The sequence below is a fragment of the Dendrobium catenatum genome, unplaced genomic scaffold (genome assembly GCF_001605985.2).
Source record: "Dendrobium catenatum unplaced genomic scaffold, ASM160598v2 fragScaff_scaffold_1391, whole genome shotgun sequence".
Classification (NCBI taxonomy): Eukaryota; Viridiplantae; Streptophyta; class Magnoliopsida; order Asparagales; family Orchidaceae; genus Dendrobium; species Dendrobium catenatum.
Genome location: NW_021319853.1, coordinates 107603 through 119591, shown reverse-complemented (window position 1 = coordinate 119591; position 11989 = coordinate 107603). Strand labels below are relative to the sequence as shown.

At 33.8% G+C, this 11989-nt stretch overlaps 1 protein-coding gene across 1 annotated transcript; it reads right to left on the bottom strand.

Annotated features, from left to right (window-relative positions):
* Nucleotides 1–9185: 9185 nt before the first annotated feature.
* Nucleotides 9186–10988, bottom strand: LOC110101080 (1-aminocyclopropane-1-carboxylate synthase 3). The gene is made up of 3 exons (XM_020828843.2): nucleotides 10854–10988; nucleotides 10617–10754; nucleotides 9186–10295 (listed from the first exon to the last, which is right to left on the bottom strand). The coding sequence occupies exons 1-3, from the start codon at nucleotides 10881–10883 to the stop codon at nucleotides 9186–9188; spliced, it is 1278 nt and encodes a 425-aa protein (XP_020684502.2). The 5' UTR covers nucleotides 10884–10988.
* Between the last annotated feature and the right edge of the window lie 1001 nt (nucleotides 10989–11989).

The following is an 11989-nucleotide window of genomic DNA, read 5'->3' as shown; positions in this document are numbered from 1 at the left end:
TCCTTTTTTTTTATGAGCTCCACCAAGTTGGCCATAGAAATACATAAATGAGGGACAGTTTGATACTAGTTAGTAGAGTGTCTTATTGTATGTCACGCCTTGGGATCTAAAGTGAAAGAATTTATTTTATTCTTGTTCTTTTCAATCTTTATTATCTTGCCAATTAGTTTTATTTATTTATTAACCAGATCACTTTCAATATCCACAACTAATTAATTACATTAAAGAATAAAACTAATAAATAGCCAAAATTATAATTCACATTATCATAGTCCAAAATTATATCATATCGGTAGAGTCCAAAATAACATATATAATAGCCACTATGGCTACAAAATATATATATAAACCAAAAGCTAAAATAAAAACTACATGCATATATAGCCTCAAGATGCTCCTTATTTGAAATTATTTAAAAAAAGTAATGATTGAATAACCCAATAAATAATTTAAATCTTACAATTGAAATCAATGCAATATAAAAAAGAAACAATATGCTATAAATCATGTAAGAATTTCTTTTATTCTTATTCTTTTAAATCTTTATTACCTTGCCAATTCATTCTATTTATTTATCAACAAGATCTATTTTAATATTCAGAACTTATTAATTGCATTAAAGAAGAAAACCAATAAACACTATAATATATACTTCATATTTTATATAGTCCAGAATTATATTATATTGATAAAGTCCAAAATAATATATGCAATAGCCACTATGACTATAAAATATATAAATCAAAAGCTGGATAAAAAGTACACACGAACCCTTGCTTACATAGTCTCAAGTTGCAAGGTCATTACCTAAAATTACTTAAACCATGTAACGAGCAAATAGCCTAATAAGTACTAAAATCTTATAATTGAATTCAATGTAAAATATATAAAAGAGGCACAATAATCAATATGTACTATCAGTATCGATCAGTTGCATCAATCAAATAAGCTTTTTGTCTTTATCATTCAATCAGTTATAGTTAATAGTAGCATCAATATCCGTATTCAGTAACAATAAATAGTAATAACACTTAGTGTCAGTACAGTATCAATATAACGTCAGTATCCATTATAAGTAATTAGTAATCATAATAAGTAGTACTACCAATAATTGGTAATATGTAATAGTGATCATTATCATCAGCAATAGTAATGATTAATCAATAATAGTAATAAGTATCAGTATGGTGATCAAATATTCAGAAGATGGTATCTTGCTCTTGCACTTACAAGGCTTGATCAATCTTATTCAATCAATCTCAATTGCAATATTCATTTTATCTTATCAATAAGTCAATTATATATATATAATATATATATATATATGTAAGATAGCAATACTAGTAGTGCATCAAAAATAAATTAGTAGATATGAAAATCATCAAAAATAAAAGTAAGAATATAATTACTTATAATAATCAAACCACTATTCATAAAAGGAATGGTGGATGAAAATGTCATGATAGACTTCCTCTCTCCTATCTCTTCTCTTCTCCCCCCTTATCATCAAAAATAAAAGTAAGAATATAGTTACTTATAATAATCAAACCACTATTCATAAAAGGAATGGTGGATGAAAATGTCCTGATAGACTTCCTCTCTCCTCTCTCTTCTCTTCTCCCCCCTTCTCCTTTGATTCTTCCCGACTAAGCCACACGAGTGAGGGAGGCGGTGGGAAGAATTTAAGGAAAAAAATATTAAAAACATTTTTAATTAGTGGCCTAGCACTATAGCACTCAGACCCCGCACCACATGAACAAATCAAATTTACAGTAGAATAGAGACACTAGTGTCATGGTGGTGATTTCTAGCACCACAATGCTCTCAATTCTAGCATTGAAGCGCTCTAGTTCAATCAACAATTCAAAGTTTAATATTTTTCATTTAAAATATTTTTCATATGTTTGGGGTGTTACATTATCTTTGTATAGGTGAGCAACATTCAACGATTCTTCTACTCGTGGGACAGGCGGTTCCACAATTCTGAGTGGTCTTATTGGCTAGGGGCTCTCTTTATTGGTCATTCTGGAGAAAAGATAACGATGTGTGTTGTCTTCTTTCAAGCATTTGATCCCTCAAGTAACTTCATTATGCTCATGCCTCCAATGTCGATGGTGGCATTACTGGTAATTCCTTGGGGGGTGAGAAGCCAATGAGGACTCAACCAAACTATTGTACTCCTCAATATTTACATGATTGTTAGTGAGTTCACACAACTCAGCCAATGCTCACTTTTATTGAAGACCAATAGCATTCCTAAAGGGTTCCTCTAATTAATTATAGTCCTCAAGTCTATGCATCGTGTATAATTGCTTGCTCTAGTTTCTTGATTTCTAGTATTTCTCTCTAAAAATTGATGAAACTTTTCAATGACTTGTTTCGTTTCTATCTCATCTTAAGAAGAGAATATAATCTCTTGAGCATCCATTGAGTGCTTACATAATAATCGATATTCTCTTGAACTCAAAGATTATTGTGATGACACCTAGTGGCAAGCAGGAATCAATGGTTGTACACTTTAAAAGTGGTAAAGAATAATAAACACTTAAGCCCATTGTCGTTGATGCTTATTGTCACGCCCCAGCGATCCATAGTGAAAAGAAAACACTTCAGAAATCAGCCGTTTTCAATGCACTGATCGGCCTGGACGATCTCAATATCGTCCCGGCCGATCCTGGGAGGAAAAATCCAATTCAGAGAGGAACAGTAAGGGAACGAGATCTCACAATTAAGGGTTGCCACTTCAAAGAATGTTATGTCAACGGGGTCAGATCTTTCTTGATGTGACTTCATGTGGGGCATTTTGAACTCAGCAGGTTGTGTTACCTCTATAATTCTCTAAAAAATATGCTAGTTAGCTCTGACTCCCTCCTTTTCACTTTCTTGGGTGGAGGGTTAAAATTTTCATCTCTCATGTGAATGTGGTTTTAGTCAGCGATGGGTTTTGAAGTCAATGCCTAACTCTTGGGCCTTATCAAATATATTGTTGACTTAGAAGATCCTTCATGTGTACTCTTTCTCTCTCAGGGTATTCCTCTGAATTCACTTTAGTGCATCCTGAATCATCTTAGTGATTCTCTCCTCCATCTCCATCAAGTCGTTATGGGCAGTGAAGTTTTGTTTCTCTATATTCTCAAATAATTGGTTATTTTACTGCTCTTCATGTAGCATATGTGTTCAAGTCACTATCATAAATCTACACTCATAGCATCCCTTAGAGGATGTTGGAATCAAATTTATCTATGGGCAACACCCAACTCTACAAGCAGGTTTAATAGTTATAACAAGAGAATCAAGTGAGGAGATCATTTAGAATGGAAAGTAAGTAAAAAAGCTCTAATATCCTTGAATAGTTCATACAACATGACATCCAAATTATGCTTCTTCACCCTTATTTATAGGGTTAAATTGATACATGGAAGGCTACACCTATATATAAAAAAAACATGATATGATAAGTACAAACTGATGCACCTATGTAGATTGAGTTGGGTGTTGCACACGTGGCCCTTTATCTCTGACATGATCCTCTATAGGGTACCCAAGGCAAGCTTCAGGAGCGATGCATTGGTGGAGTATGCAAGAACTGATATGTAGGGTGAGTTTGTGATGGCGATCATCTAGGGTGAGAGTTGAGTCAATAAATATAAGTGGCAAATTACCTAGGTGGATGTGGCTATGAGCCAAGGATGAGTTTAGTCAATGAAATTTTGACTAGAGGCTTTATAGGTGTGCACTTCATGTAGTTTGATCAGGAAAATCAATGAAAGACAAGTGGCTTTGATTATGGACAACTATTGTAGGGGGAGTGAGTTTTCTTAGGATGAGCTCCCTTTAGGGAGAAAACCTATATTGGCGAGTCTTTTAGATAAACTCAATTAGAATGAGTATATCTTTGATTTGAAATCCCTCGGAGTGAGCTACTTATTATCCGGTAGGGCGAGGCTTCCTTTGAGCGAGCATTGCTTCGATAGCATGCTTCATCTGGTAGAGTCCTATAGATAGAAATCTATTTTATGAGATCATACATATATTAGCATATATGAGTATACACATATCAATTATAATAATAATAATTCATAAATCCCTTTGTATACAAATGAGGCCAAAAAAAGTCTAGTTTGTGATTGCATTTGAGACAAGAATTTTATAACAAGCTTGTGATTGAGCTCAAAAAAAAAAAAAAAAAAAAAAAAAAAAAAAAAAAAAAATGAATGAGCCTCTTCCTAATAATATAATTTTTCTTAAAATTTCTTTGTAACACTTTAGCCCTCTTATTCATAGATGGATGAAAACTGCCTATAATAATTATACCATATATCTTCAAAGCTGTCTTAAATTCTTCCACAAAGTTGTATTTGGTTTAACTTAAAATAATAATAGCAATTGAAGTAACTTTAATGTATTTTCCTGATTAGTTAGCAAATTTATTGAAAGCTAATTGTCCATACAAAATTATAATCTTTTATTTGTTTTACAATAATGACTAATTAATCCCATGATATAAATGATGAAGCAAACTTGATATGTCACAAAAAACACATCGATGAAACACTAATCTCGAGGCATATTAAAACTTCAAAATTTTAAAATGAAATTTGGAATAATTCAAACTCTGATCATAGCAAACTTATTGTCAAACTGAACTCTCGATCGGCAAGATGAACCCAATGTCCCCAAAATCGGTCTAATCTAAGTCCAAATGGGATCAAATCAAGGGAATGTAGTGTACTTAGAAGCTTCAAAGCATTAATTGAGTAATTAAATGATCTTTAAATATGACATGGTTATAATTGAATTGAGCGGCTCGACAAGATGAATCTAATGAGCCCATGATCACTTAATTCGGATATCATTAAAATATTTAAATGATTGATGAAAGTTCTATAATTAAGAGAATTAATATGAACCATTTGATGGCGTACTCCTAATTTGCATTATATTTTCTCCATATTTATGGAGCATGTCACTCCAAAAAAATTATAAAATAGGCCCTCATTCTTCACATGAGAGGGAGGGAGAGAGGAACAAAGAAAGTAAGGGAGATCTCTCTAGTATTTTCCAGCTATCATCGTCGTCGACAACCACCATCATCTTTGAGTATCAGCATCAGCATCAGAAATCTCTATCATCTCCAAAGTATTGATAAGATTTAACTTTGGTGTTGGGCATAAATTAAAGTCAATTTGTGAACATTTATAATTCCTATTGGGAAAATTAAACTTTATTATTGAGTATTAACTGTCATATTTGATTTTCAGTACTCTCATTATTCTCCAATAGTGAACAGTAGAAGATCTTTGTATTGTTTATTATTTAGTGAATTTTGCAATTTGGCTAGGCTCCAAGATTTTTTCCTTTTTTCTAAGTTTTTCACAAAATAAAAATAAAAATTTATAGTCCTACCACTTTTATTTATTTGTGTTGAATTTTTGCACACTGTTAAGATATGAAACACATACTAGAATAGAACAAAATTTAATATAGTAAAATGTTTAACTAAAAAGATAAAAAATGCATGCCTCCCCTAAGGCTTGCAGGAATTAGGAAAACTAGTCGAACTTAATGCGTAGGAAGCATCCAAAATATATTAATCTAATAATATAAAATAATTTAAATAAAAAATATATATAAATTCATCAAGAAGGAATTCGCTGCAGGCTGAAATTTTTTGTTTACTGAAAAGCTGCGTGCCACGTCTTCCTTGGTTTCTCATGTGAAGCCCATGGCTCGCCTCGTGAACACATGCGGCCTCATGCTTTCTTCCTTCCATCAGGCCTAACGTGTCTCTGCCACGAATAGCCATTAAAAACCATCTTTGTGCAGGGTGACGGAGCCATGATTTTTTTTATCTCCGGATCATAAATTTTTTACTTTAAAATTATCCTCAACTTTTTTTATTTTAGTTTGAAATTTACATTATGATTTAATTTTTTTATTTTTTAACTATAGGAAGATAATTGATTTAAATTTAAATATTTTAATTTTCCTCTAATATAATTTGTTGGCTCTAATTACATAAATCTCCTATAAACTACAATTTAGAGTTTTTTTTTTTATATATAAAAACTAGTAATGTGAAGATGGAGAGAAAAATAATATCATCTCTCATGAAGAGAGAGAGAGAGGAAAGGGGAAGAGCTAGTAAAAAGGTTGTCAACTATAAAAACAAATTTAGAGAGAGAGAGAGAGAGAGAGAGAGAGAGGGTGAGAGCCTAAAGGATTTTGTTTATTTAAAATCCGCCCATATTTGTGCATCGATATTAGTAATGCAAGTCTAAGCTGATCGGCGACAAATCCCACATGGATGTATCCAATCATCCTTATTGCCTGTTAATTAAAAGCGTTCAAATAATTGCAATAATAATTAATGAGAAAAATTATCCATTTTAATATTCAACAAATATATCATATATATACTTTTTTTTAACAAAAAACACAATTTTATTCAAAGAAGAAAATGAGTACAATATCAAACGGCCAACAGGCAACACGACAAAACAACGAGAAACAAAACAAGACAACAAAATTTGAAAGAATCAAGCAGAGCAGGATAAGAATTCTAAACAAACTCAGGAATGGAAGTCCCCTGTACCAACCCTGTGGCCAGGCACGGACATAGAAGTCATATGATTTTGAGAAACTAAAGAGACATGACCTTGCTAAAATAATTATGCTAGTGTACATGAATCGCATGTTACAAATTAAAGGAAGCATTTACTCATAATTTTAAAGGCATCAATGTAAGATAGTAGGCATGTACTATAGAAGAAAGCTTTTTATGTTGGAAGTATGGCGAGCCCTAAAGAATAAAAATTAAAGATGATTGATGATTTGCTCCATAGGTTTTTCTCCTTATTAGAGGGGAGATCAGCAACTAAGAAGATGAGCATCAACTTTAGAAGCAATGACAAGTATTAATGATAGTTACAACAATGAATGCCACTATTAATGGCCATAATGGTTGTCAATAAGGGTGTTGAACTGGATAATTTATTAAATAGATCGGAGCTACTTTTTTTTCCTTCCTTTTGGTTTCCTGGTTACTTATGATATTAAAGCTTTTGCTTTACGATAATTAACTCTGTTTTTTCAAAGAACTGTGAATTCTCAAAAGTGTTTAAAAAAATACCAAGAAAATATTAGCGAGATGATCGAAATTGTGTCTGCAATTTGAAAAAGCAAAATAAGATAAAAATTGTCTCATGCAAACAAATCATAAATCTTATCTGCATATTTATGTAATTGTTTCTGAAATAAAAAGAATTACTTTCGCTTCCAATAATCTGAAAAAGAACTTTTTTCAACAGTCAATATTGGTTAAAGTAGAGCCTTGAGATCCATCCCTATGCTTTCATGTTCAGCACCATTCTCAACTATATAGATAGTAGATAAACGTACAATTACAACAACATACTCGATCTCATAATTTATTTCTCATTCTCCAATGTTCCCGAAATATTTCATCTCAAAACAAGACTTTACTCATTCTTTCGGAAAACAAGAAAAAGTCGAAGAAACGCGTCATGGTCGCTTTCGCCGCACTTCGCGTTCTGGAACCGCGTCGATACGTCGTTCTTTTGGAAAAAAGTGAAAAACGAAATGAATTTAATATAAAATTTTATAATTGATTATGAAGTAATTGTTTATTTTTTAATTATAGAAATTTGTCGGAATTAAGAATTGTTAATGCTTTTTTTAATGTAATTATTAAATTAAAAATTCCAATTATTACTATTTTGAATACAATTATTAAAATAATAATCAAATTTCTCAATTTTTAAATGCGAAGATGGATATTAAAATAAGATTTTGTTTGAATAATTAAGTTTATTATTTTAATGTTCACATTTAAAATAACATTAATTAAACATATTATTTTAGTAATTACAAACAGTAATGATTAGATTCATAACTATAGAACAGCAATTTTTAGTCTCAGGATGGAACATGAAAGCTTTTAAATATTTCAATAAACTGTTTACTTTTAAATATTTCTATAAAGTACTGTTCTGATTTTTTTTTTTAATAGAAAATTTAGGTCTTTGAATTTGTATCAAAAGGTGGGTGATGCATGCAGCTCATCTTTATCCGTTAGATATCAAATAAAAAATTTTAAATTTTTTGTTTTATGTATGTGATATATATTTAAATTTATCTAATTGACTTAAATGTTGAAAAAATGGGGGGAGGATGCATATATTTTTGTGCTTAAAAAAATGTCTGAAATATACTTTTTCTAATAATTTTGAGGGAATATTTTTTTAACACAGTTTTCTTATGAAAAAAAAAAAAATTTATAGCATCAAATGACCTACAAACATTAATAAAAAGTATAAATATACATAGCATGAAAATCTATAATAATTTATAATCTAATTTTACTATTGGTGCTGTTGATTTTTTTTTTTGGTGAATAAAAAAATATATATTTTTTCTTTCCAAAATGTTTATCTTTGAGTTCTATATATAGCTGATCGAAACAGCTAAAAACAGTGTGATGTCGCGTACCAAGTTTCCATGGGAAAGTGGGTCCCTATATAAGTGTTTGTATGTTCGTTACGAGGTGTGGGTCCCTACTAAATTCATTAGTGGGAGGAGCAAAGTCGGTCGCGGAAAATCAGCACGGCAGAAGACTTGTTGGTCTATCCCCCTCGCCCGCCATCGGCGCCCACAATCGTACTACCGACCACCACTCTTGCCGCCGACAAAGCCTGTCCCTCCTATTATTGCATATGTCAACGACCATCCAATGTTTAAATATGGTAAATTTCTTCAACACATTAAAATCTCAGTTAGGTTGACTTCGTGATTGACTTAATCGATATCTTTATCATTCATTCATTAAGGTAAGGTACTCTTCAATATAATGTAATAGTTGACAATTTATATATTAAAAGATAGTTTGTGAAAAACTTTCACTGAACGTACAGAATGGTAGTGATGATCAAAATATCCTGAACAACACTACTTTTACACATCATCAACACATAACGGTCAGCTAGCGCAGGCCACTTCAAAAAACCCCAATCAAACAGAGCTGAGTGCACCTTTCTCCTCCATGGAAAAGTAGCTAGGCATAAAAAAGAAAAGAAGAAGCTATAGACGCAGCTTAAGAAAATAACAAAGAGCCAAACAGGAAAATCAAAAGCTATACATAATGAAACGCAACTTATAACGGTCAGCTAGCGTGAGAGCTGCTCCACCCTCTTCTCCGACGCCGTTAACAGCCGTCGAGCCCACCACGCAATCTTCACTGGTCCAAGCCTACGTTGCCGCCGCATCACACCTCCATTTTGCACAAAGTCCCTAAGCCGCTGCATGGCGAGGTCGAGCGTGGCCTCCGTCATGTTTGCAAAACACACCCTAAACCAACCCGGTTCGGTGCAATGGCAAGACGAACCGGGCGATATGTTTAGTCCAACATCATACACTATCTTCTTCCAAAGCTCCAATTCACTTTTAAAGCTATTCCTCTTGAGCAAATGACGCATATCAACCCAACAGAACAGACCTGAATTACTCTCCAAACACTCGATACCAATATCGCCAAGGCCATTGACAAGCTTATAATGTCTTTCCTTAAGCCTGGCCTTATTCTCCACAACATAGTTTCTCGTAAACTCTTTGTCTCCGAGCATCTTGGCAAGGAGATACTGAGTCTGCGAAGAGACGAGGCCGAAGCTCGACATCTTCGTGGCAGCTTCGACGACAAGATCGTTTTCGGAGTAAATGGCGCCAACGCGAAAGCCCGGGAGGCCGAGGTCTTTGGATAGACTGTATACGATGTGAACTTGGTTAGAGAGATGGGGGCGCTGAGCAACTACTTGTTTGATGCTGATGAAGTCTGCAGGGGTGATGAAGTTGGTGCCGGAGTAGATTTCGTCACAAATGAGATGGAGGTTCTTAGCTTCGATGAAGTCGGCGAGGGTGCTAAGCTCGATTGGAGTCATGGTGGTGCCGAGAGGGTTTGACGGGTTGGTGATGAGCACGCCTTTGACTTGGAGTTTGAGTTTGGTGGCGCAGCGGTAGGCGTCTTCGAGAGCTTGTTTGGAGAGGCGGAAGCCATTGGTGCTGGAACAGTGAATTGGGATTATTTCGGCTCCTGTTCGCCATTTGAGATCACGATCGAACCCTGGATAGTACGGCGTGGGGATGAGGAAGGCTTCACCGGGGTTGGCGAGGCAGAAGACGAGGGTCTCGTTGGCAGAAGTGGCTCCGGCAGTGAGGACGAGTTTGTTTGGATCGAAGCTTACTTTGTTTCCTCTCAATTCGCTCATGAACTCAGCTAGTGCCTGTATCCAATAGTACATTTAATTTGCGCATGCAGCCATATATTAGCACTAATTAGAGGATGCAGTAAAATTTTAATTTACAGCAGCTACATTTTTTAATGCCATGTGATTTTTCTACATGGCATATGTTAAGTGTGAGAGAGAAGGTGGGCTACGTCGTCGCAACTTATTTTTTTATAAAAAGTAGATACTGAGCATGTTGTGATTTGCGTACGTATATTAAATAGAGAAATATATAATATAATGCTATCGAAGTATCATAGGAAAAATATAATATTATATTTATTTGTGTGTTCTTCCATCAAGTGATCAAAGACTTACTACTTTGAAAGCTGGTAAACCATGGTAGTCTTGGAATAGAGCAAGCTGCCGGAAGAGGGAAAGGCTGCCGCCGGCATTCTTGAAGTCAGTGGCTTCAGGGTGTGAAGCGAGCCACGTCTCGAGAAGATCGAAGGAGAGCTGCATGGAACAAATTAAAGTAAATACATTTTACGATGTATGCTCTATAAATATGAAGAGAGAGAGACGACCAGTACATATAGAGATATAAATGCATACCTGATTCTCGGCGAGGCCCATCTGAATCATTCCGGAAGGGTTGGTGATATGGTGATAAGGGTTTCTCTCGTACTCTTGCCAACCCAGGAAGTAGCTCGAGTTCTGGCCATGACCATTGCACGTGACCCTTCTCGACAGGAGCGTGCCGTTCATGGTTTCAATATATAATATATATACACAAAGTGAGCGAGAAAGAGAAAGAGAGAGAGAGAGAGAGAGAGAGAGAGGGAGAGAGCTTTGAGAGAGGACTATCGAGGGAAGAAGGTAAGGAATGAGAGAGAAGAGAAGACAATGGTGTGATGGTTGTGAGTTTATTTGGAAAGAATATTGGCAAGTATATATAGAGATCTTGCAGTCTACGAAATTAACTGTGACCTTTTTTTTTTTCTTTCTTTTTATTTGGACCCACAGAAGATATGGTTAGTGTTAAAGAGAGCGCCCGCCCGCGCGGAAGGTGTATTTTGCCTGCTAACTACGGAAGCTAGGACGGATGAAGGCTAATTAAGCGCCTGACAACGCTGCCGACAAAAAAAGAACAAAACCAAGCTCCATGCCTCCATATATCTTTTTTAGACTAGGCTAAGACGACTTTAATACTGCTTCTCAAACTTATTTTTTTAGTTAAAAGATTAAATTTTTATCATAAAAAACTGTTTTAAGATAGTAAAAACGCTGTCCCATACAAAGCCTAATTCATTTATAATAACTTTTTTAATCCTTTCTAATTTAATAAAACTTTGTACTAAAAAATTGTTTAAGAAAACAATAAAAAAAAAAAGTCTAAAATGAAGCCTAAGTTGTAGCCTTCTCATTTTGATTTTCACCTTAACTTGATTTGTTATAGTAGGGAGTTTTAACTATTAATCAAGAGGTTCAGAGTTCGAATATTTGCATATATATGATATGTGTATGAATTTATCTTAATTGATCTAAATATCATATATATATATACATATATGCAAAATTATAGCTCAGATTTGTTATTTAAAAAAATAATTTTACAATAATCTTTATGATAAATTAAATTTATCGAGGACTCAAGTGGATCGAACCTAAAGATCATTTAAGGTCATTTCTTCATTTTTTTTTTTTTGGTGAGACTACTGTCAAATTATATTTTTGAATTATTATTATTT